General features: G+C 51.1%; 1 protein-coding gene across 1 annotated transcript in view; it reads left to right on the top strand.

Moving 5' to 3' along the window:
* The window catches only part of LOC142879695 (cadherin-18-like), a 64357-nt gene that overhangs the window by 566 nt on the left and 37991 nt on the right, over nucleotides 1–25800 (top strand). Inside the window, exon 2 of the mRNA XM_076013096.1 lies at nucleotides 16670–17239. Coding sequence (XP_075869211.1) covers nucleotides 17009–17239 — 231 coding nt within the window. The 5' untranslated portion in view covers nucleotides 16670–17008. The remainder of the gene's footprint in view (nucleotides 1–16669; nucleotides 17240–25800) is intronic.

Below are 25800 nucleotides of genomic sequence, written 5' to 3'. Positions count from 1 at the left end.
GAAGGTGGTCTTATTGGGTGTGTGTGTGTGTGTGTGTGTGTGGGTGTGTGTGTGTGGGGGGGTGATAATAGAGAGGGGTGAGGATGGAGAAGCGCGCGCTGGTTTCTTCCCAGCCCCTCTGACTGGTCTCCGGCGCCCCCCCCCTATCTGCGGCGCCGCTGCCTCTGCGTACCTCCCCCCTCAGCGTGGACACGGTGATTGACAGGCGGCAATGATGGAGTGGGTGTCCGAGGTTATGTCCAACACCCCCCACCCCCCACCCCACCCCAACCAACACCCCGCCCCACTCCACCGTCCCAGTGCGCGTGTCACGCCAGCGTGCAGCCAGACTGAAAGTTGCGCGCACTGCAGGGAGAGGCGCGAGTCCACTCATTGACTGCAGCCTCCGCACAAGTCCAGCTCCGCTCTGCTCCTTCCATCCCTCCTTCCATCCACGCCCGCACACCATAGCCTCGCATCCACGCGACGTGCGTGCGTGTAGATCCCGCAATGGTCTGCTTTGACTCAGTCCTGCGTGGAGATGTGGGGCGTGGGGGTGCGTGAGGCTCCATTTCTCACCATTATTATTTTTTTTTAATGCTGCGTTGATTGGCTGCTGCTGCTGCTGGTGAGGAGGAGGAGGAGGAGGAGGAGGAGGAGGATGTGTTTGCAAACGTTGGGGTGGCGATGATGATGATGATGATGATGATGATGATGATAATGGGTGTCATGTGACTCGTTGGCACCCTCTGAGCTGGAGGGTGAGCTCCGCCCCCCACCCCCACCCAACCCCCCTCCCCCTTAAAGGTGCGTGTAGTTGACACACTGGGCAGATTGTGTTTGGCTGCTGGGGGCTCTGACATTGCTGCAGACGTCTTTCCTTGGGGAGGGACGTCTGGGTGATTATTTTTCTTTTTAATGAGTACCTGGGGGTCTTCAAAAGATGCGCAACCTTCTCAGCTGCTTTTTCTTGTCGAGGCTGAGCTGCAGTAAACCGTTTTAAACGATCAATGAATAGCTCAGGCATTCCGTTCTTATATAAATATACACCTTGTTTCTTTTACGTTGAGGGCAAAATAAATGTGCCATTATTGTCACATAACAGGCCCCTAATAATCCCAGCGACAAACACAATCAAATCAGGGAGCTTGGTTTTGCTCGGTCAATGTCCTAAATGACTGATCCGCGAGACTATAAGCACCGAGGGTGATGTCACTTTAGCAGCTATATGCACTTGTGTATGCAATAGTGCCTGCAGCATCTCCTCCCCAAGGCTGCTCGTCCTCAAGTCCAAGCTGTCTTCATTGTCACACTTCTCCACAACAGCATGCAGGTTGATAAACATGCTTCAATGAGACGCCCATGCTAAAGCTGCATGGTCTTTACCTTTAAGAGAGGAGTGTGTGTGTGTGTGTGTGTGTGTGTGTGTGTGTGTGTGTGTGTGTGTGTGTGTGTGTAGGATTTGCAGTGATGTCAGACCTCGTTAAGGATTGTCCTCATGAAGGGAGCGCGGAGGCGGGGCTTTGCTTTTCCAGGAGGCCGCTGGTTGATTCCTGGGCTGATGAACGGCACCATGGGATTGCTAGCAAAATAGCTAATTAATGCAGCAATGGCACAAAATAAATGTTGCCATGGTAGCAGCAGTAGTTTTAGTTTCATGGATGCTAATGGAAGAACTTCGAGTTTCCAGTCTGTGCTCGTCAATCACGTCGTGTCAGCCTGGAGTGCAAAGTGTTGGCTGGTGTTTATCTGGGTTGAAGATGGTTGATTGCCTTGGAGATGGATGCGATGCAAAAGGAACCCCCGTGTTGACACCCTCTGGTGGTGGCCTGAGGTATGAGCCTTTAGTTTAGCGTGACCTGCGAGAGAAAACGTTGAAAAACTCAAGATAGCTTTTGACTTTGCTGCTACTTCTTCTAGTCATTTGGTTAATCCTTGTAATTGATGCTGCTTGATAATGTGTATGTGCACGAGTATCCATCCCAGACCAACCGGCCTGGCCAGTCAATGGCTCCGCCCTCTGAGCTTGCTTTGTTGTGGTCCCCTTCCAAAAAACGTACGGACGGTCCTTTTAGCCATTAGGTCCAGCAGCGGTCCTCAGTATTTTGATTGCTTTCCTGTTGCGCCTGTGTGTGTGTGTGTGTGTGTGTGTGTGTTTAAAAATTCCAACGAGCTCTAATTACAGCATCATTAAAGGCGGCGGAGGCAGCGGCTCAGAGGAACTCTGGCCGACGCTGTGAGATCAACTGGTAGCGGCCGCTCTGTCAATGTTTGATCAGCGCCACGCCTGATCCGTCGCCAGCTCAAACACAGCGGCCGCCGTCCCGACAAAACTCAAGTGCGAGCGAGCCACTGAACAATCAGTGTTGACTGGCTGCTGCCGCGTTGGCGGGCTGAGAAGGCCTCAATGCGGGGGGGCCAATTTCCCCTTCAAGAGGTGAGCTCAGTTATGGATTAATGCGGATGATCCTTTTGGCAAATAGTTCCTCACGGCTGTGGCACTCAGGAAGACACACTTTCCATAGGACAGAGGTGTTTAGTCAAAGGATTATATTGACGCCTCTCTGAAAAAGAAACTGGAACTAAACTTTGCAGAGGAGGAGTCACAGTTTTTTTGTTTTTTTTTTTAAAGTTCTAAAAATGTGTTGTTAGTCATTTTCTGCTGCAGTCCCACCAGTGTCCACTGGGGGATAAACAGTCAGGCTGAGCGGAGCTGTCGTGTACTGGCCGCTGCTGTCAGCGGATTCAAACGATGAGTCTCAGGACACTTTTCCTCATTTTCACAATCTGTCTTTTTTTTTTTCTTTCCTTATTTTTTTTTTTTTTGCCTGGACGTGCACGACGGCCGGCGCCGCCACGAGGCGAGGGCGCCGCTCCGTCAAGCGACGGTCCGTCACGCCAGGTGGCTGGAGAGAAGCCGCGCATTCAATCAATTCAATGTGAGTCCACCAGACAGGAATATTAAGTGTGGATTATTGTTCCAACAGCACATTCAAAGGGCCATTCAGAGGAACCAATCAGACGCCTCCCTCCCTCTCAACATTATCGGCCTGCGTGGCGGCGGGCGGGGGGGGGGAGAGAGAGAGAGAGAGAGAGAGAGAGAGAGAGAGACGTCTGGCCGAGCCGCGTACAGGAAACAAGACGGAAAGGAGGAAGAAGAAGAATGGGAACATTGTGCTCATCAGCCGGCTCACGTTATCCCTCTCCACACTCGCTGATGTTCACCGTTCACAGTCTTTTCAACAGTTTTGTAAAATGTCAGCTCCAGGAGAAGCAACTATCACAGAGCAGGCGGTGTCATGGCACCCAGAGCGAGAAAAAACCCCTCTAATATTTGAGCGGATGAGAATTGGTTAAAGGTTTTTACGGCTTTGTTGGCGGTATTAAATCTTTGCGGTGGAAGAGCCCACTGGCTGGGCTCCAGGAAGGAGGTTTTCCCCGGCAAACGCCGCGCACGGCCGCTAAACGCTGCGTCCGCCCGGCCGTAACTCTGCGGCCGACTCGTGTCTTTTTGCCGAGGGTCTCTTCTCGGCCGTCGCAGCGCATTTATGATGGTCCGGGGAATCGTGAGACCGTTTCATAAAAACTGTAAAGTTTCTCTCGGCCGCTTTAAACGAGGAAGGTGATGAGGAGGCTGAGATTCCAAGAGGGGGGGCTGAGGAGAACCGGCGCCTTGTGAAAACTTTTAAACGCAGCCTTAATGGGGGACAAATCAAATAAAAAATAAATGTTTCCATAAGTGAGCTGAAAGCAAGTGAGTCCCGCTTGGCTCCAGTGGAGCTGGCTCTCACTGTACAAGTCACGCAGTGGAGGCTAAATGACGCATCGTGCTCGGTAACAGCGTAAACACACAACAACAGTGGTTTTGACACGTTTGTTCTGTTCTGGTTTTGTTCTCCGGTCGTGGCGGAACACTGCTGCTCCGGTCTTCCAGAGTGCAAGGGGCTCCCAGCAGTGTGAGTGTGAGTGTCCGGTTGAAGGCAGCTCACAGGCCACTGAGAGAGCGGCAGTGTTGCCAAGCTGGAGGTGCTAATTAGCGACAGGGTTAGCACCAGCACCAGATGGAGATGCTGGTGGTGGAGAGTCGCGGTGCTGCGTGCAGGTGAAGTGTGGGCAGCGTGCTCGGGCCCCGGCGTTAATGATGTCTCCTGTTAAAATAACAGACTGCACTGCCCCGCAGCCAACCTGCTTCCTGTCTCAGCCGTGTGGAAAGAAAGTAACACCGGCCCAAATCAAAGTGCACGCCGGGCCAATCGCTGGCCTGCCTTGGCCCATTTGCCCCGCCCCTTGTTTTTTTTTTGTTTGTTGTTGTTGTTCTTTTTGGTTTTGGGGTTTTTCCGTGTTTGCAAACCAGCCGCCGAGCCGTCTCTATCACACCGGCATTATTGCAGCCCGGCTGTCTTCACTGTATGGGTGAAAGCCACATTAGAATGATTCATCTGCTGCCGCCGCTGTCACTGACAAATGGGCAGAGGAGCATTCCCCCGTCGAGCACTCTGCACCAAGACAGGAAGTTTAAGGGGAGATGGTGACAGAGTGTTTTATAAGGCCACGGGAGGAGGAGGAAGAGGAGGAGGAGGAGGAGGAAGAGGAGGAAGCCATGCTAATTCAAGCAGAGCGATGAATGTTAGCGTTCACCTGAGCTGCCCTGAGCACATTAGATGAAACTGAGCTGCTCTCAAAACAAAACAGCACTCTGAAGTTCTTTGATAAATATTCATGGATTCACAGCGCACGTGCTGTTGAATGTGTACACGCATATATTTCTTCTTTCACAAGGACAACAATGACTTCCCGCTTCATAGTAGTAATAATAATAATGACAATGATAATGATAATAATAATGGCTTCGAAGCCATTATTATTATCATTATCTCACACTTCACACTCGCTGAGTTGTTTCAGGTCTGCGCTTGTGCTCGTCCATGTTGAGGAAAAGCTGCCACGCGTGTGGTTTCCTGCTGCTCGGGGTGCTCGGGTGAAGAGCAGCTTGAGGTTGCTCGTGAGCCGACTCACTGGCAGAAGAAATGAATCTTGAACAATGAATTGAATGGAAAGGAGAGGAAGGTTGATTTAGAATTCACAGCACCGTCCATGCAGTGATCTTTAGCCAGGAAATGAGCACCTATTGTCGTTGTCACGTCCTACTGTCACCGTTGGCCTGATGTTTGGCAGTTTATGTTGACGATCACACTCTTTAACAATGACCCCGCAGGGAAAAGCAGCGGTGTGAAAGGGTGAACGCTTTCTGCTGCTGCTGCAGGACGTTGATGAAATATTCTCTCTCTCTCTCTGCGTAGCTGTTCTCTGTTTTATGGGAAGAATGTCTCAGCAAGCTGTGGAAACAGAGCCATTTGATTGCCAATATGCTGCATGAATAGTTTATGTGCAATTAGGGGGTTGGCTTTCCATCTTACGCTTGTGAGTGTTTGCACTCAGACCCTCTCTGTCATCTCTCTCTCTTTTTAAAGGCTCTTAAGGGTGAACAGTCATTTTGTGATCGCTGCAGTGCTGCTGATTCCATGCGTCTATTTTTTTTTGAAGTATACTTAGATACACACACACACACGTCTCTATATATTTAAATATATCCTGTTGCGAGAGCTTTTGTGTGGAGGTGTTTGCCTCGACGGTCACGTTCTGGGTTGTCTGAGTTCCTTGTAAGGAAAGAAATCTGCTGTTTTGCCCCCGAGCTGCATCCTCCACACCCTCTAGATTTACACTTCAGAGCTAATTAGCTCAACATCGCAAACAAAACACCACAGCTTGACGTGTGAACAGCCCTTCAGAGGGATGGATGCGGCGAGAGCCAGCCAGCCAGAGAAAACAGAAATAACGGCGGCATTCACGGCCCCGGCAGGAATAATTAATGGCGTTTTACCCCCGCCGTCGTGAGCCGCGCTCGCCGCCGTCCTTCCTGCAAGCAGCCGCCACCGCCGCCGCCGCCGCCACAACCTGAAGTCAAGAGTCTCCTAGCTTCCTGACGGTGGCAGAAAAAGGTGGAAGAAAAAAGGTGAGTCACGCCAACTCACAAAGACAAGCCCCAGATTTGCAGCGCCGATAGGAAGCGGAGCGTGGCGCCGGAGCCTGTCGGCGTTGGCTCGCTCACGAGCCACGGCGGGCCGGAGAATGCTAATAGCAGTGAAAATACTTGTTATCAGGAAGGAGGAGGGAGGCAGCAGCACTGGGGCTGAGATGCACAGAGATGATTCACAGATGGGAGGTTGGGTGAGAGGCACGCCGTGGGGAGGAGCAACTGTCTGTCAGTTAGAGGTCCAGTGTGTGACATTTGACTTGATTTACCGTTTTTATATTGGCGAAAGCGCCACACGCTGCCCATAAATATATTAATAAAAGCGTATACTCGCAGCACAATAAAAGTCAATTAGTTTTCCTATTCTTAGAATGGTTCTCGTATACAGGTACGACCCCCAAAATTAGAATATCAAGTAAAAGTAAGCAATTTAAGAAGATGAAGCCAATTCCACACAAACGGACGTCTCAAAGCACTTCCTTGTTGTCACTTTGCAGATTCAGATTTTTCAGCTTATTAAAACCACAAAGCCACAAACCACAAAGAAAATTATGATAAGGTTGCTTTTTTTTTTTAAGCTGCAAGACCTGATCAGCAAAATGCAAAGAAATAAAAAAACTTGAAATATATTGATTTGCATATTATTGCTTTTACCTTTTAAGTTGAATTGCAGAAATACAGCAACCTTTCCAGGAGATTCTCATTCTCTGGGTAGTACCGGTATATAAGAACATGCATAGAGCAATAAGGCTCCTGCTGCTATTTAGCCACCATCTTGCACCGCCATGTTTTCAGTGCTAAACACAGTGTTGGGCTTAAATACCGCCCGCCCTTTTTTTTTTTTTTACATACTGGACCTTCAGTCCCGCCAGGGGTTTTAGCGCTGCTGGCACACCTCGGTGGCTCCATGTCTGCAGGAGGCCACTGAGAGACAGACAGTCTTCCAGTCCTGCTTTCTCAGAGACAGTCCAGGCAGGCAGGCAGGCAGATGGACGGCCCCGAGCTTTTTCCCTGCCCCGACTCCGACGGCGTCGTCTCGCTTTGCTGCAACATCTGCCCGCTTCCTCGCCGCTCCCCCCTCCCCCCCCCCACCCCACCCCAAAGACTTTACCCGTGAGGCGGCCACGTCGTTGCCAAACTGTCAGGGAAGGAGCCAAGGCATCACGCCGATCTCGCTGGGCTCCCTGAGGCTAAATCCCGTTTATGTGTTTTTTTTTTATAATATACTCTCCTGGAACTGCAGCGTCTGACAGCAGCCGACGGAGCCAGATGGTCGGATGCTCTCTACCTGTCAGAGCGGGCAAATCGCTAACACACACTTCTCGGTCCAAAAATGGAATTGAAACACACACATCCTGGCAAATGACAGGATGAATGAATGAGTCACTTATGTGCGTCTGTGCGACGTGCGCCTTGATGGAGATGCAAAGCCTGGATCGCTTAGAAGTGGCAGCGGCACAGCGGTGTATTTACGTTCCAAGTGTCTCGCAACCGTTTAGCAGCAGTATGTTGCCGTTGTCCCTGTTGCGGGTTCATGGGTCCGGTCTGGATCCTTTTCATTTGAAAGTGCAGCTTTTTAAAATCACAGATTTGGATGCCATTTCCTGTCATGCACACGGCAGAATCGTTTGCTCCTAGCTTGGCAAGTTGCAGCATAAGCGATGTTGATGTTTGTCTGGGTGTCACTGCTGCATCAGAAGCAGGAAGCCAGACAGGACGCAGCCTTGAAATAACAGTTTGGACCACTGGCCACTTGACTCCATCTCTTCATTGTCTTGCTCCATCACAGCTTCATCTAACAGTTGTACCGTTGTGAGACGGTACCAGATCCAGTGACGGTGGGGGTTCTGTTGACGCTGCAGTTATCAGTCACTGCAGGAGGAAAGAAAACGAAACCTCCCAAGATTAGTGAAGTGAATCAAGGCGCGTCTCAGTGGCCCACATGATTCTAAGCCGTGGCCAAACAAAGCCATCCACCTCCTGGCCTGCGGCACCCGAGGCCGAGCATCACCAGCGCCGCAATGTCACACCGGGGGGGTGATTAAAAACTGCAGAGACCAGATCACGACCCAGGTCCTGTGGTCACAGGCAGATGCCAGGTCAATAAAGAGTAAAAAGGAAACCAGAACAGGACCGCCGCTGCTGCTGCTGCTGCTGCTGCTGCTGCTGCTGCTCATCCGTGCAGAAGGCTGCCGTCCACTCAGCCGTTTGATGGCACGCTCACTTTGCATGGCAGCGACCTCTGCGTTTTCACAACCGGTCGCATGATGAGGATGGCAGTATTCATTGTTTATTGTTGGTTTTATCCTCAGTGGAACTCACCCAATCCACTTTATGTACATCGTTGTCTGTAGTTTATCGATAGATATGTACTTTATAGATGTAAATGTGTAGGTCAGACCAGAGCAACAAATGCAGAAGACACAGGAGCTCCAATCGTAGTGTAAGCGGTACGAAATATAAACCTAGGAAATAAAAAAGAGCAACTCTGGAAACAATAGATGAGGAAGCAGTAGATAAAGAACTTGTTCAGACAAACAGGAAGTAACCTGGAGGAAGACGATGATCTTATCGCGTCGTTGTCGACGGCCAAGATTACGGGCGATAAAACTATTTCGACCGAGAAAGAGGCGGAGCCACAGTTTAATTGCGACTCAGACAGGAAGCTGCTGCTGCTGCTGCTGCTGCTGGCCTGCAGAGCAGAGTAGATGCTGCATGTGTGTGTATGTGTAACTTATTGGCTCTATGGCTAATGGCTAAATGTGTTATAGAGGCAGCTGCGTATTCAAAGAGTGAGATAACCCAGTTTTGCTGCAGGTAACCACTGCTCCCGTCTCCATTTCATGGAATAATAATGAAAAGGTGACATGCTCAGTGGCAGGCCCTGGTGCAGTGCAAAGTAAACTAGGCCACCTTTCTCCCTGATCCATCTCTGCAGCTAATTAAGTCACAATAAAAGCTGCTTCCAAATCAAACCCAAAGGAAAGACAAAAAATCCATTTCCTGTTTTTACAGTGACATCTCATTAAAACAAATCCTTTTGCCCCCCCCCTCCCTTCCACCCCCGCACCACCCCCACCGCCCCCCCCGGAGTCGGCTCAGGCCTTAATAGCTTTTGAATCAACAGTGCCATGTCACTATTGGCCCCGCTTCCCATTTAGCCATGCTTTCTTTGGCTGGTGAGCCGACTGTCTGTTAATAAATAAAATCTGCACTTCCCTCCACCTGGCAGCAGCGGCAGCAGCGGCAGCAGCAGCAGCAGCAGCAGCAGCAGCAGCAGAGCCGTGGGTATAAAGGGAAAGAAGCTCCTCTGTGCAGGACAGGTTGATGCGGCTGTGTCCTCGGCCGGGCCGGGAGGCGGGAGGCAGTGACTCTCGCCTCCAAAGCCAAAGCCCACCTGCTCAGTGTGGCTGAGTGTGCCTGTGAGTGGTGACGGCGTGCCAAAAACTCCCTCAGACCCCCCGAATTTAGAGGCAGACATGAAAGGGAAGCAAGTGCTGCAGGTGATATGAATATATTTGCATGGGGAATTCCGGCTGGTTGTCTCCGTCTCTCGTTCCAGTTGGCAGAGGATCCCCGGAGCGGTGAGAGTTCCCTCCAAGCGGTGGTGGCGGCGGCGGAGGAGGAGGCGGGGCAATTTGTCATCCCATTTATTAATCGACTGACAGGAATGCGTATCACTTATTTTCACAATTGATCAACCGCTTAAGACGCTTTCCCTTCTCTCTCTGGAGCCGATGTTACAATCATCGTCCTTTTGTAAGGTTCATTTAATGCGACGCTTTGGCGGCTTTTAATGTTTTCATCTGCTGCTCCTCGGCTGCTCCGCATTGATTTTTTTTTTCTTTCAGTTTTTTGTGAAACGCTGAGATGCATATTTCGCAGGCTGCACGTCTGCAGCTGAAATCCTGAAACAGTGTCATACCTGAAAGGCTCCTCCAACTGCCTGCAGTTTCACTATTCATCATGCACACCTCCTTCTTTCCCTCTGGCATGCCTCTGCTCGCTGCTTTCCATTTGCATTAAGAAAAAAAAAACAAAAACACGGTGCTGAGTCTGTTACGTGTACAGTGCTGCACGCAGCGCTGCCGAGCGGCAGCGGTGGTGCACTCACACAAAAGCTTCAGAAAAGGCCTTTTGGTCTCCATGCAGACTGCTTCTTTCAAGGTGTGGATGTGTGGAGGGTTTGCGGCACAGAGCCACTCGACGACCCACTTCCCGTCCTCTGGCTGCACAGCCTGTGTTTTCTCTGGCTTCCCACCAGCTTCCCCTGCACAGCCAAGAAGACCAGACACAGTCTGGGCCCGTGCTGAGACCTTCCTCTCCGCTGTCCTCTCTGGCCACCTGCCGTCCTCTTATTTTGGCAGGTATTTTGTCAAAAAAGCTCCCAAGTGCATGGCATAAAGGGAAGAGGAGGAGCAGGAGGAGGGGGAGTAGGAGGAAGAGGAGGAGGAGAAGGAGGGGGAATATCCCTTCACGAGTTGCCTGGACTGGGAACATGACTCATCAGGAAGTGGAGCGTGGCGTCCTGCTTAACCAATCTGCTGCTGCAGAGGCGACTCAGAGCCGCGGTTGTGCCGGTTGTGGTGACGGTGATTGGAGTTGAAGAAGCCTGTTTCCCCCCCTGCAGTGTCCAGCAGATGGCCGCTGTCGGCTGCGTCCTGGTGCGGCCCGGTACCATTAGAGCTCCGCCACGCAGCCACTAAACACACAGCAGATGGAGCGTTTTACATCTTCCAAGCCGGGTTCTTATTAAGAGCCGAGTTGACGAGTGAATCTCCAAACACAGAGGAGAAGCTCCTCCTCCCTCTCCTTCCTCCATCGGAGCCTTGGAGCCGAGTGGCGGCAGAGTGTGTGGAGGTGACGGAAGGCCAGCCGTCGGACGGATGTCACTTTGGGGAGAACCGTCGGCTTCTGGCGTGGTGGTGGTGGGTGGAGCCTGGCGGGACTCAGCGGGAGTCATTAGCGCCGCCTTAATTGCCTTCAGTACTAATCTGTGCTGAAAAAAAACTGCTACTTGTTGCCTTTAATTGGCCACAAGTATCTGGGAAAAAAGATTAAGGAACACTTAAACATTTTCTGAGTTGCGGTTCATTTTTTTTTGTTTGTTTGTTTGTTTGTTTCTGAACATAGAAGAAGAGAGGAGAGAAATATGATGCTGGAATCATCACAATACGCCACAGTTTTCAACTTTCAGATGCCTAATTGCAGCCGGGGTTTACTTGTTGTGTCTTTCCTGGAGTGTTTACACCGCGGGGGTTTTTAGCGGCGGATGTGCTCGGCGGAGCAAGCGTGTCTGACAGCTCGGCGCCGCTCTTTATTATTTATTTCGCCTCGTTTTTCACAGCTGACGCCTTCATTTGCTGAGACAGTGGCGCCATCGGTTGCCTAAACACCGAGCTGCTCTCGGGGCCGCGTCACTCTCGCTCCCCGCCGGGGGGGAGAATCAAGAGCCGGCCCCTCGCATTCTACAGACGTCCATGCCGCTCTCGTCTTTCACTCTGGGCTGCTTCTGTTTTCTTCTTCTTTTTTCACAGATTGGCAAAATGGAGACGTGAGTGGCTCGTGTTTTTGCAGCGGCTTATTGACGTGTCGTTTTAAGGTGGTGAAGGGGGGGGAGTAGATTAAAATGCTCCAAGTAGAAAATGAGGTTTTAATCCAATGGGTGTAATTAATGTGGGGGTGTTGATGGGAGCGGCCAGGACGCTCCAGTGTCTCGCCGGCACCTCTCAAGGTTGAGACCCCTCATTCCCTCCAGCCCCAGAGGGGCTCTTGGGAATCTGGATTTTATTTTGTAGATCAGCGGGCAGTTGATCCCGAGGGCAGCGGAGACGTTACCCCTCGGCCGGCTGAGGTTGCTGCTGATTGGCCCGCGGTCTCGTCTAAAGATGGCTGAAGTGCCACCCCCTCCAATCTATTTATCCCCTCCAGTTTTCCTGGAAGCTGCGGGCCGTGCGGCTCTCTGGCTCGCTCGCTCTGTCGGAGGTTTGCATCCACCCCCCCCCCCCCCACCTCACACACCTCCCACCTGCTCCCCGCTTCTCGTACGCGTGAAGCCGATCACGCTAATCTGCTTTCTTTCGCAAACAATGAACTGGGTCAAATGAGCCGCTCGACTCCCAGCGAGAAGGCTCTATTTTTAGCACAGGTGCACATTGACGGGCTCAACTGCTGCAGCAGCAGCAGCAGCAGCAGCAGCAGCAGCAGCAGCAGCGGTGACGGTTGGTTGGTTGGTTGGTTGCTCACACGTCCAGATGGGAAGCAGCCAATGGAAGCAAATGTTCTGGGTGCTGGCGCTCTGACTTGGCTCCTGCTGGCTGTGGGTGGCGTGCAGCAGCTCACCCGCCTGTTGACCTCCAGCAGCCCAGTCACTCTGCCCCGGGCGGAACAGGAAGTCCAAACAGGAAGACAAACGGAGGGAGGTGAGGAATGTTTTCATTCGTCCCGCTCAGGTGAGGCTCCCCCCCGCCAGCGCCACCTGCTGGCTTCTCCGCCCGGCGGTTTCTCACCTCGCTTCAACTTGGGCCGCGTCATCGGCAGGCGTGGCTGAGAGTTGTGGGTCAGTGTCTGACTAAGGCCTTATCTAAGTTGTTTACTCGGCTAGTTGAGGGTCTTCTGTATTTACATTCCCCCCCCCCACCGTGCTCTCATGAATAAAACAGCAGACGCAGAGTTTGGTTCTGCCCGCAGCCAAGTATGCAAAAGGTTTAATGAGGGGAGAGTGGGTGCGCAGTGTTTTGTGGTGCACATGGGTTGGTGTTGTGGTGTTTTTTAATGCGCTGTGATATAACTTTTTCCTCAAAGATGTTTAATAATTGATCGCACTTTAGAGGAGGGTACAAACAAAGCAGTGGGCTTCAGTGCAGTGCAGAGTTCCCACAGTCTCACCTTCATGTCAACGCACTGAATTTGACCGAATCCTAGAAGGAAAAACCTGCCTGTTTCAAAGAACGATACAAGACAGAAATATCTTCCTTTAAAAGATGGAAAACTTAATAACTTAAAGGCAGAATCAATAAAAAAAAAGAAGCAGGAAACCACTTAAATGGGAGTTTTGAAGCCAAAGCATGTTTATTGGATCATTTTAAATCACTTTTATTCATCACTTTATTTTGTGAGATGCTTTTACTTGCATCTATTTTTTTTTATTAGGTGAGTTAGTCATTTGTTCACGTTGAATGCAGTTTTCTTCTCCATTTGCTCCTCATTAAATGTAATTTGTCTGCAGCGGGAGAACCCACTGCACTGGCCTTCAACCACATGCTGCTGCTGCTGCTGCTGCTGCCTCATTTCTCCATCCCATACGTCATATTATAGTTTATTATGCAGGACTGTAAGCAGTCTGTCTATATGAAGAGTTTGCTGTTGGCAAAATCTCACAACACACTCGTAATGGAAAGAAAAAAAAAAATAAGGCAATTAATTTAGAAATCGTCTGAGCCACATGACGCAAATTTCACAGTTTCCCCGCAGAAGAATCGACATGAAAATCACACAATTAAGGGGCTGATTGAAGTGAGCCCTGCGAGGAGTGTGTGTGTGTGTGTGTGTGCGTGTGTGTGTGTGTGTGTGTGTGTAAGGGGTGGGGGGGGTCTGACTCATTTCCACATTGTCTGGATTGTGTTTTTCACTGTGTCAAATCTGCTGCGTGGGCTCTTGTGCTATATTATTAATTTGTACCAAATACAGAGACGTCGTCCACCGTTAAGCAAAGCCTTATAAAAAAAAAGTGTGTTTTTTTTTTTTTTTTTTCTTCTTTTCTTCTAACAAAGCCGCTGGGTCGACGCCGCTTCCTGAGTGACTCGGCTGGTTTTGGGGCTCAGCTCCACCTCGTGCGCTGGGAATCTTTTTTAGTTTCTTTCTCCTCCGTTCCTCTCTCCAGATTACATATGTTCACTGCGTGGCTGAGTGTTTATCCTGGGCCGCTTTAATCCCAGTTGATGCTTGAGCGGCTGCTGGTGGTCGACAGCCCGGGCTGGCAGCAGGTATTTACTCATTATTTACTCACTTAGCAGCCAACAACCGCTACAGAGTCGCCTTTGAAACAGGCGGATTAGTCCGTTTCCCCTTCTTCTTCCCCTCCTTCTTCTCCCTCTCCTTCTTCTCGTCATTTCCGAGAAGCATCTTAATCCGAGCGTGCGTGAAAATACATATATTTTTCTTTATTTTTGTCTGGAAGAAATCGGCGATTATCCCTCAAAGTTGCGCGACAGTCGCGAGTTGCATTAGCGTCGGCGTCGGCGCTGGCGATTCTCTCTAATGTTGTCAGATGGCATTGTGGGGAAGCGGCGAGCGGGATGGCAGCCTTTGAAGTCTGCCGGCGCCGAGATCCTATTAGCCCCTCCAATGCATGTTTGTCCTCGCCGTAATCCGGCTGCCAGCCGCCGCTCGGGTGTCGAACTTTGGATGTCGGAGCGACTCTTTGGGAGAGTTTGGGAATTCTTATCGGCCTCCTACCCACCGTCTCCTCTGCCGCTTCCCGCTCTCGTGGTGGCCTTTTAGCCGTTGACTCACGTCTCTCCTGCGTAATTCTCACGCTAATGCAGGTGGCGGCGCTGACGTCTGAGCGACAGTCAGTCAGGCGCTGGCTCGGCGGGCGACTAAAGCCCCGTCTGAGGCGCCGCCTCTTCTCAGGAAGTCAAACTTCTGTGTTTGTGGGAGTCAGATAATCCGCCAATGGAGCGGCGCAGCCGCCACACCAGCTCTTATCAATAATCCATTGTCTCCCCGGCGCACTCCTCGCTGTGCGTTTCTGTCGTTGAATGTCAGTTCAAAGTGTCGAATACAGGCCCGTTTCAGGACTTTGAATTGGCCACGTAGATAAATAAATAAACAACATTCTCATCCTTCTTTTCAGGCCCAGAGTCTTTGTCGGGCATCGCGACGCACAAAATAAAAGCCGCGAAGCTTCTAGAGTAAAAGTCAAGAAGAAGGGATTAAAAAAAAAAGAAGCAAAGTCTTATTTTCCAGCTGCCGACTCTTTCTGGATTTGCTCTTTGGACCATATGTCCAAAAAAATAAATAAATAAAAAAATACATACATGCATAAAAAACACAAATAATCTGCCGACAATAAAGATTCAGTCGTCGGTCTGCACATTTTCCTCTTTATTGTGTCAATTTAACCTCCCCAAATACTGTCTCTTTGCTTTTCACCAAAATATACCTTTACTTTTTGGTCGCAGACAAATGTAAATGAAACGGCCGCAGCACCCAAACACAGGGCCCCTTCTTTAGTTCTAATTTCCAAAAACACAATCTGCCCCGATAACTTTGGCTAAATGTTCAAACAGCTCCAGCCTCCCTGTTTACCTCGGAGCCGAGGATGTTTCACAGCAGCTGCACAATCACTTTAAGTACACTCAGCAGAGCACGGCACAGCTGCTAATGCCAGCCACAACTTTGACTCTTTTTTTTTTTTTTTATTCTTCTTCTGCTCGTGTTTTTTTTCTCATTTGCAAAATTAGCATCCCACATCCCATACCCCATACCCTCCCCCCCCCTCCCTCCCTCCCGGAGCGACAGCCCGGCCCGGCTTGAATAACAAGCAAATCTCAGTCTTGCGAAACAGCGACTCTCCTTATTTGCCGCTGATGGTGCTGAAGGAACTCTTTCCAGCGGCGCAAGGTCAAATGACTTGCAGCCGCCCTCCAATCTCGACCAATGAATGAGTGAACCGACAAACGCGGGGAAGGAAAAAAGAAAAGAGGGAGGGGCGAGCGGCAAGGACGGATTTCACGCTTCGGCTGCAATTAAACGTCTCCTTTAAAGAGAGACGTTTCCTCCCCGCGAAAAAAAAAAAAACGCCTCTGCTTTCCAGACAAGCCGCTCGCTCATGCAAGTGTAATGACTTCTTCCCCCTGCAAACACCAGGCGGGTGACTTGAATGCGATGCTCTTTTTCTTTGGTTTGTTTTTTTCCCAGCACATCAGTTCCCCTTTGCCGGCTGTTTTCCGTCCCACTGCCTCGTGAAAAGCTGGCGGCCTGATTCTGGCCCTTGTGGTACTCAAGGCTCGGTCTTGTGATTGTCGGGAACAAAGCAAAGCCTCAATGAATCGACCTCCCTCCCAAGCACTGTGCTGTCTGAACTGAATGTCAGAGTGGAGCTCAGTTCATCCAGCTGCTGGCAGCAGCTGGAAACCCTGCAGGTCACTTGTCTGTTCTGACCGCTCGCACCCTCCTGCAGACATATTACCCACTCAGCTTGTGTAGGTGACTCACTCACCAGCCCCCCCCCACCCGCCCCCACCACCACCTCTTCCTTGATGCACATGGAGCTTCAGATCATCTGCAACGTGATTGTTTTTGGCCTTCAGTTGACTTGGACGTGGACGTTGAGTCCTGACGTGTGTTTAAAGACTCTCATGTTGTGTCTTGTCATGTTGTTTTGTTTTATTTTTTGAATTCCGCAGCCTGATTTGACATAAAAAAAAAAGCCCGCCAGAACACTGACAACGTGCCCGTGGTGCATGTGTACTTTGTGGGCTCTTTATCGCGGCCCAGCAGTTTGAAGTGCCCGTCCTCCTCTGTCAGGATTTGCGAGTTCCAATTTAATTGGAGGGAATTAGCGGACATTTAGCTCCTAATATCCATCAAATTAATCTCTGACTCTGTGTTTCTCCTCTCTCTCCTCTCGCTCCTCTCTGTCTCTCGCAGGAAATCCAGAATGGCTTCCGGGATTAACCTTTGCCCTCGGTAGAGCTCCCCAGAAGTTGGCGTGTGCTCCTGCAGCCTCTCACCGTCTGGACGCTTTCAGAATGTAAATGTGTCCTTTTTTTGGGGAAAAAAACCTCCAGCGCTCGGGACCATGAACCTTAGAGGATCTACCGGAACTGCTTTTCCCTCCGCTTGGATTTAGACCCGCTTTCGGGCCACGACTACTTGGGAGGGGCCTGCAGCGCTGGCTAGAGGCGGCGGCGGCGGCGGTGGCAGGAGGACCTCACCACCACCACCTGGGAGCACAGGGATAGGTCTGGGATAGGTTCCGGCGCCACCATGAGGATATCTACCAACTCCTGTCTGTGCCCCTTCCTGGTCTGCCTCTGCTTCATCCAGAGGTGCTACGGGGCGGGCGGCCACCTCCCCGCCAAAGTGCCCTCCAAGAACCAGACCAGACTGGCTAACGGCGAGACGGAGGTGCACCACAGACCTAAGCGGGGCTGGATCTGGAACCAGTTCTTTGTTTTAGAAGAACACATGGGACCGGACGCACAGTATGTGGGGAAGGTAAGAGTTTTCACTTCACGACACAGAACACAAATCTCTTTTGTTTTCCACCCCGGGGGAAAGCACGGCAGCTCCGTCCTGCGCGTGGTTATTTCCCCCTCTGTCCTTGTTTACTGGGGCAGCGGGTTGCAGCAGGAACTTCCTGTTCTGCTGCAGCGCCGTGTCGGCGTTGCACTCGCCCATATCATCTTTTGATGTGGAAATCAAGGCGTCTCGCAGCGTCGGACCAAGGTCCTCTTTTGATTTTTATCTTTACAAACTGGTTTCATTCCCTGCGTGTGAGCATTGAGCACGAGGAAGGCCGCCTCCCCTGCGTGCCCGCCAGCCCGGGACTCCCGCTATGCTGGAGTGGATCGGTTTTGAAAGCCAGATTAGCCCCCCAGTCGTCTTCAATTGAAACATCAGATTTTGGTCTTTCTCTTTGGGAAACAAACCCAGATTTGATCTTTTTTTTTTTTGTGGAAATGAACCGTCACAGTGTGAAACTGGAGACGAGAGCAGCAATTTTATCCGACGTAGCGGCCCGACTGATTTCAGAGGAAAACCTAGTGCTGGCTTATCCGCGGGATAATGTGGACCGCGGGTTGTTGGTGGTGGCGACTTTCCTGTTAGCTGCACAATAAGCCAAAGGGAGCTCGTTAAGTCGTGCGACTCGCAGATTGGCCGCCCTTATCTGGTGAAATGTGTTTCCTCGCCGCAGTGATCATTATTCTAGGCACTCAGGCACACGCTAATCCCCTCAGCGGCTCCCCGAGAGGAGGAGAGCGGGAGGGCGGGGAGGCGCAACGCCGACTTTGACTGCGCATATGTCTGTATTTCAGCGAGAGCGCCATTTGAAGGTGGGAGGGTGAGGGGGTGAGAGAGGACGGGGGGGGGTGGCGGCGACAGGCTCGGGGGGGCAGCGGCGCCGGAGATAGAAGGGAAACAGTGGACAAATATCACTTTCCACCTGACATGTTGCTTTCTCGAGCAAAGCCGGCGTTTTTTCTTTTTTTTTTCTTTTTCAGTTTTTCGTAATCACAGCTCCCGAACCGGCAAGGCTGACAAAGCACAAGTGAAAGGTTATTTATCAGGGAAGCATGTTGGTGCTAATATCATTTGACGCACGAATGAACCGTGAAAACACACAAACGACGGCAACAACAACAAAGAAAAAAAAACAATCTGGGGCGCTCTGGCCCGGGGTGTTTGACAATCGCAGGGAATATCAACCCGAGTCGGAAGGCTGCATGAGGAGCCAGCAGAATTCCCTGCTGCCATTCCTCTGTTGCACAGGAGCTGCACCACTGTAGGTTTTGCATCCGTTTCCCGTCGTTGGCCAATGAAAACAGTCTTGTTGTTGTGGCTCCTGATTGGCTCCTTCCAGGCGCCCCGCCCTCCCCTCACCTTGGCGCCGTGGTTGTTGTAGTGGGAGGGGGAGGTTGGTCTTGAACAGCTGATCCGGCACTGAGAGGAAACGCTTATTAAGGAATGAATTTGACACGCATGTTTAAAGAGATGAAGTCTCCAGATGGCTGGCACTGAGAAAAAAAAACAAAACACAACACAAAAAAAACCTCATTTAATTATGTGGGTTGGGACTGTTGTGCAGTGTCCTAATGTGGCCGGGAGACAGAATGACCCTTAATTAGAGGAAGACAGGAGAGGAGGAGTAGAGGGAGGAGGAGGATTAATTCACTGGCCACGTACTCTGCTGCGTCCTTTTCCTTTTTTTTCCGCCTTCCCTTCCTTGCTTGATTAAAACTTGTGGACATTAGCAGGCAGCAAACGAGCGGCTGCACGTCGGGGATTCGCACACTCTCTCATTGTCGATAATTACCATCTTCAGAATACGGCCGGTGCTTAAAAACAAGTCTTGCGGTACAAGATGTGTGGGAAGATTATTGTTTCTTGTTTTTGCCGTTGTTAAAAATCGTGAATCGCACGGCTCGGAGGTGCCAAGACGAGGCTTCAGCGTGAGAGAGAGCGGCGGCGCCAGACTTACTTGGCCGTGACTGTGGCGAAACGTCACGCGAAAAACATGCTGTTGGACGACTGAAGTGTCGAGGCGAGAGCGACTCCGCGGGGGACCAGGGGGGGGGATAAAGCCAAGCGGCGGCCAGTCTGTCAGGAACATTCTTTTAATCCTCCGGAGGTATCCCATAATCCCCAGTGACACCTTTCTGTGTGCGGGGATGGGGGGGGTGACAGCGAGTCGGGAGCGCTGGTCCAGACCGGAGACGGCAGACGGGCCGATCTCCCTGATGGGAGGTGTGAATGTCCCCGCTGTCAATCAGCACGCCGCCCACCGCAGCCTCCACCAGGTTTACACGCTCAGCCGCAATATATTTATTGTGGACGCAACGCTTCTTCTCAAAATCCTGACTGAATGCGACTGGCGCCGGAGCGTCTTCTGCTCCAACTTCGTTGTTGGAGCTTTGGAGCATCTGCAGCGGGTTGATAAGGAGGGAGACGGCAGCCCAATGCCGTGTCTGTTGTTTTCTCTCTCTCTCTCTCTCTCTCTCTCTCTTAGGTTGTTCTTAGTCCTCCTACCATTGGTCTGAAATCTGCCCCCTGTGACTCAGGGTGTTCTGTCCAACAAAGAGCCCTGACTTCTGCTGCAAGGAGGCTTTGCTTGCCTGACAGAGATGCAGCTCTGCAGCCGCTGTGCAGTTTGTGTGGGCCGCAGGCTTCCTTTAGTCCGAGGACGTTATGGCGCTGGTTGAAGAACATTTCATCCCTCCATCCCTCTATCCATCCATCCATCCCTCCATCCATCCATTCTGTCTATGGCCTACCCAGCACTCAAGGTTTGTGGGCGTGCTGGAAGTTGATCCCACCCTGACACCCCAGAACACTCACTCTTCACTCCTACAGACAAAATGTTTCCTCTCAGCCTCGACTCTGCTGCACGACTCTGGACCGTGGGAGGAGCCTGGAGAGGAGCCTCCACACAGACCTATTGGAGAATGTGGGGGGAAAAAAACAACTGAAAAAAACCTTTACGCAGAAAGACCCCGGGGATCGGACCCTGGGCTTAGTTGAACATCAGCTTCAGATCAGGAGCTGCGACCAAAACCTCCTCTGAGGAAAAACAGAAAAGAAGCTCCATAGATTGGAACGACTTTAACTGAAGGCATCAGAAGGCATTCTGGGAGATATTTTAAGTCCAACTCTTTCGTCTCCATCTTTACATTGTCAACCCTGAACATGAATGCACTCCAGGCCGGACCATCGATCCGCAGAATCCCGGTCAGGAAAGCGCCGGCCTGCTGCTTAAATATGCAGTAAATAATTGAGATTTGACAGAATGGGCGCTCAGCCCCGCGCTTGGAGGAAAACCCCGGCGCCCCCTTGTCTCCTTGTCTTGTTTTTGGAGGAGCAACCTCCAAGAAAATAGGTGCCTAGATGTTTTATTCATGCGTCTAAAAAGGGATTGTGCTGTGACAGAATCAGGCAGCCGTCTGGTGGCGTGTACAGTCGTACGGGGGGAAAATAGTCATGCGGAAGCTTCCGCTTTTGTTTTTTTTTGCTTTTTCTCTCTTGTTCCGTACTCTTTCTCATACGCCGAACCAGAGCGCGCAGAGCGGAAGGTTTTCTTCTCCAGCGAGCTGGAGCCATGACGGAGCCGAGCGCCAGGCGGCGAGCACCAGGCGGCGAGCGCCGCGGCCTCGTCCGTCCACTGGTGGGAGGAAGAACATTGTGGAACCGACAGTTCATAATGACGGCTAAATGTTTAACATTTTCCTGCCAAAACGTGGGCGGCTGACGTGAGCTCATGTTTTTTTTGTTTTTTTTTTCAATCTCTCAATATTTTAAGGAGATTGACAACTTTGAGTTCAAAAAAAATAATTATTCCAGAACAGATTGGAGGGAATGCTGCGTCCTGCCTGTCTGAGCAGCCAGTACTGGCAGTGATGTCAGTGTGCACGTGTCAGAGCAGCAGCAGCAGCAGCAGCAGCAGCAGCAGTATTATGATGCATCGTGGTGACGGCACAAGTCGGACCTGAAGGGAGAATTGTGAAGGTCGTGTTCCTGCTCCTCTCTTGTGTCTCTGTGTCTCATCAAGCCGCTGAACTCTTCCATGCCGTGCTGGAGGATGTAAATACTATCATAACTGTTTTCAGCGGCATGGCGGTGGTTGGGGTGATGTGGCACCTGACAGAGAAATGCTTTTATATCTCGCCTTGGACTAAAAAAAAAAAAAAAAAAAGAAATTCTCCGTGTCTTTGCTTGAAGCTTCTTGCTTGTCAGGACCTTGTAATTCAACACTTGACAGCAGTCAAGTCAGCGTTGACTTATTGGGAGCTCTGAACTGCTGGAGTCACCTGCCCCATCCATCCATCCATCCATCCATCCATCCATCCATCCAACCACCCATCCACCCACCCATCCATCCACCCATCCATCCATCCATCCACCCATCCATCCATCCATCCATCCACCCATCCATCCATCCATCCACCCATCCATCCATCCATCCATCCACCCACCCATCCATGCATCCATCCATCCACCATCCATCCATCCATCCATCCATCCATGCATCCATCCATCCATCCATGCATCCATCCATCCATCATCCACCCATCCATCCATCCATCATCCACCCATCCATCCATCCATCCATCCATGCATCCATCCATCCATCATCCACCCATCCATCCATCCATCCATCCATGCATCCATCCATGCATCCATCCATCCATCCATGCATCCATCCATCCATCCATCCGTCCATCCATCCATCCATGCATCCATCCATCCATCCATCCATCCATCCATGCATCCATCCATCCATGCATCCATCCATCCATCCATCCGTCCATCCATCCATCCATCCATCCATCCATCCATGCATCCATCCATCCATGCATCCATCCATCCATCATCCACCCATGCATGCATCCATCCATGCATCCTTCCATCCACCCATCCATCCATCCATCCATCCACGCATCCTTCCATCCACCCATCCATCCATCCATCCATCCATGCATCCATCCAGGTCATTCAGTGTTGGCATTGTTGTGGACGTCACTTCATGTGGAGAAGCCGCAGTGAACTCCTGACCTCTCCTGGTCGTTGTTTTTGTCGTGGCAGGATGACACACACACACACACACACACACACACACACACACACACACACACACGCTGTGTTGGTTGATCCCTGCGACCCCTCTTGTGTTTGGATGTCGATGAGCTTGTGCTGGTGTGCAAGGCGCCATGCAGTGTGTGATGATGTTTTTGGTAACGCTTCCTGGCAGTCCAGATGCTCTTCAGACGCGTTGAATAATTTGCTGGTTGAGTTTTAGATGTTGGGAGAGCACGGCAGGATGTAGAAGTCACTCTGCTGCTGGGCTTTTCCAACAACAGTGCGCCGCTCTGAAGAGGTGCAACCCACGTCTTTTGCTTGTGTGTGTGTGTGTGTGTGTGTGTGTGTGTGTGTTCTGGAATTCACTGCCGTGTAAGTCGGCCCCGCTGTGATGACCCAGGTCGCTCACTGATTCCTGGCCCGTGTTCATGATGCGTCGACTAAAAACCACAGTGTTTTAGCAGGCAGCTCTAAACAGAGGGCTAATGATGCTGTTTGAAGGAGCTCTATGAAGCTGCAGCACCCGTTGGATCATAGAAAAAAAGAAGACTTGAAATGGAATTGAGACGTAGAAATAGAATGGGACATATTCTATTTCTATGAGACATAGAAAACTGGGATCATATGGAAGTGATGGTTCATCCAGGCAGTCGCCCATAAATAATCCATTTTATCACCATCAACTATTAATTGCAGCATCTTCACATGTTAATCGGGATTATTTGCTTGAAAGTATTAATTGCTCTCTGGTCAGAGTGTATTTATATTATAATACATTTATATATTGTATTATTTATTTGATTGTATATGTATATATATATATATATATATATATATATTTTTTTTAAGAATAAAGAAAGAGATATTAAAGCTGATCAGCTGTGATTGGCACGAGGCCGAGCCAGTGACTCTGCTGAGTGACGCTGTCCGTGCAGCCGTGGCTAATTTCCAGAGTGCATTCCACTGTCGCGCCGTCGAAAACACACCGACGCCATTTAGACACTTTGGCCGACTTGTGAGCCGCTGGTCCGCAGCCGCAGCCCTCCGGGGACATTGGGGAAGGTGGTGGTGGTGGTAGTGGTGGGAGGGTAGTAGTGGTGGTGGTGGTGGTGGTGGTGGGAGGGTGTGGGGGGGACACGTTTAGCCGATCTGCCGACACCTTTCGTCCCGTCGGCTCGTTACGGCGTCTGCTTTTCAGCAGCAGTTCCACCAACAGTGTGGCTTCTGGGTCTCCAGTCACCTCATTAGTGCACGTGGAGGAGTCTGCTGCCCCCCCCCCCCCCCCCCCCCTGCCTTCCCTCTGTGCTGATGTCAAACCAGAGGACGACTGTTGGGCCGATGTTCATTACCGCCGCTCCATGTTGTACCGTCGTTAGCCGTCGTCAGGCTTCACTGTGACCGCTGCGAATCAGTTGAAGAGATGGAGGGTGGGGGTGGTGTGGGGGTGGTGTGGGGGGGTTGGAAGGTTGATTGGAGGGGTGTGTGCGTGGCCGGAGTGCAGCTATAATCACACAATCAAGCGCGCCCATCTCAGGAGCCATTAATTCCTCCTGATTGACGTGAAAGAGAGGGAAGATTTAATAAAACATTCTTTTTAAACCCCCCTCCCCCCTCCTCCTCCACCCTCCCCCCCTCCCTGCTCCTGGTTGGCTAATTGCTGGTATAAAACCCAGCAGCTGATGACTTGACGACCACCTTCAGCTTAAAACTGCCTAAAAAGGATTCATCCTGAAGGTTTTGAAGACTCATCAGCCTGATCCCAGCAGAGGTTGAAGACCTGCCCGGCTGAGTCATCGGCCTCCACGCCTCTCTGGAAGCTCCTGACCGCCGTCGTCCCATCGCTCCAGTCAGTTATCGCTGCAGAAATCCCGTGACTCGTCACCGGGGCAGAGCTCCGCTCCTGCGCCTCCTCCCTCCTCTCCTCTCCTCTCCTCCCGCGTTCCGCTGGGCCTCTTGTTTCCCAGCGCGTCATCGCTCCACGTTGGCGGAGAGCAGAAAAAGAAAAAAACCAGGCTCCTCGCCGGCACCGAGCGTTAAGTGGGTCCGTTAAAGCTCGTACGGATGTTACGGAAGCTCTTCACCCAACAACAGGGCAGCTCGGCCCGCTGCTGCATCCTCCATTATGTGGACATGCACTCTGGGACGCGGCAACAGAGTGGCTGCAGGAAGATGAATCAGAGGAGCCGGGATGTGAAGGTCAAGCTGTGTAGCGACTAATAATGTATCAGCCCGCCACTTAATGGAGCGCGGCCCTCCTCCGTCCTCTGCAATGAGCGACAACCAGCCAACGCACACCAAGTCTGCTCCGACCGGACTCCCTTCAAAGCTTCCTTCTCCCCGTTTCCCTGCCGTCCTCCTATTGGTCGACTGAATGAAGAGCTGAGAGCCACGGCGGCGCTCGCGGCGGGTGAGCAGCTACACCCCCCCTCTACCACCCCCATGGAGCTGCTGTATGTTCAATCGCACACAGCTGCGTGATTGTTGTGTTCCAGCAACAGAAGCTGCTTGGATGGTAAAATGAAATCATTTAGCATAGCCAGCGTTTAATGGTCCTGACGTGATACTTAACTCTTTAACTCTGGAGTGGTAAGAACAACATACGATACAGTACATGTTCCTTTTTTTGTCTGTCACTGACTTTTTTTTTCTCTCTGCAATTGCACAAACTGCAGCGCTCGCACTCACATCAATTTTATTTCCTTTTCCTTTTTTTGCGTCATGCAGCCCCAGCCGTTCTTTTTTTTCTCTCCCCTTTCTCTATTACTTGATCCGTATCAGCGACCGGACCCCAGAGGAAGATGGGAACTCATGGGCAGATAATTGTAGTAGTTCTCGCCTGCCTCGCCGCTGCTCCCTTTTCTTCTTCTTCTTCTTCAGCCAGAAGACTCTGCTTTGGTAAAAAAAAAAAAAAAAAAAAAAGCTTTTGGAGTGAAAACGTGAGCGCTTGTTCTGCCGGGACCGTGTCGCTCGCTGACACTCGGACTTCACTCTGGAGACGCGTGACATGATGCCAATGAGAACAGAATCTGTTCTGAAGGAGCTCTTCCATCCATCCATCCAGCCCCCCCCCCCAGACCCTCATCCCCCCCCCCCTCAGATCTTGACTCTGAATCAGCCTCGACACCTGACGAGCTGAACCAGCAGCAGCAGCTGCGTTCAGCTGCGAGCGACGTTTACTTTGTGAACAAAACAGCTGAAAACCCACTTTGTCAATAAGCTGACATGCACGCTGGCGCAGCCCGAGCGCCGCTTGTTGACAAAGGGAAGGCGAGATAGAGAGCGAGAGAGGGAGAGAGAGGGAGAGAGAGGCTCTCTCACAGGTTGCTCCTGCGGGTGTGTGATGAAATTATAAGTAAAGAGTGTTTTATGTGGGTTTTCTCTTTGCCAGAGACTTCAAGAGCCGTAGGTTCTGTTGATCTCTTTAAACTCTGAGACACACGGCCAGCCGGCTCTCCCCCCCCCCTGCTGCTCTTTAATGAAGACGG

This window comes from Nelusetta ayraudi, unplaced genomic scaffold, assembly GCF_046127955.1.
Source record: "Nelusetta ayraudi isolate G7.1 ecotype Tasmania unplaced genomic scaffold, CSIRO-AGI_Nayr_v1 ptg000141l, whole genome shotgun sequence".
In the NCBI taxonomy this organism is placed as follows: Eukaryota; Metazoa; Chordata; class Actinopteri; order Tetraodontiformes; family Monacanthidae; genus Nelusetta; species Nelusetta ayraudi.
Note: the sequence above shows the minus strand (reverse complement) of the source record. Positions and strands in the feature narration are given on the sequence as shown.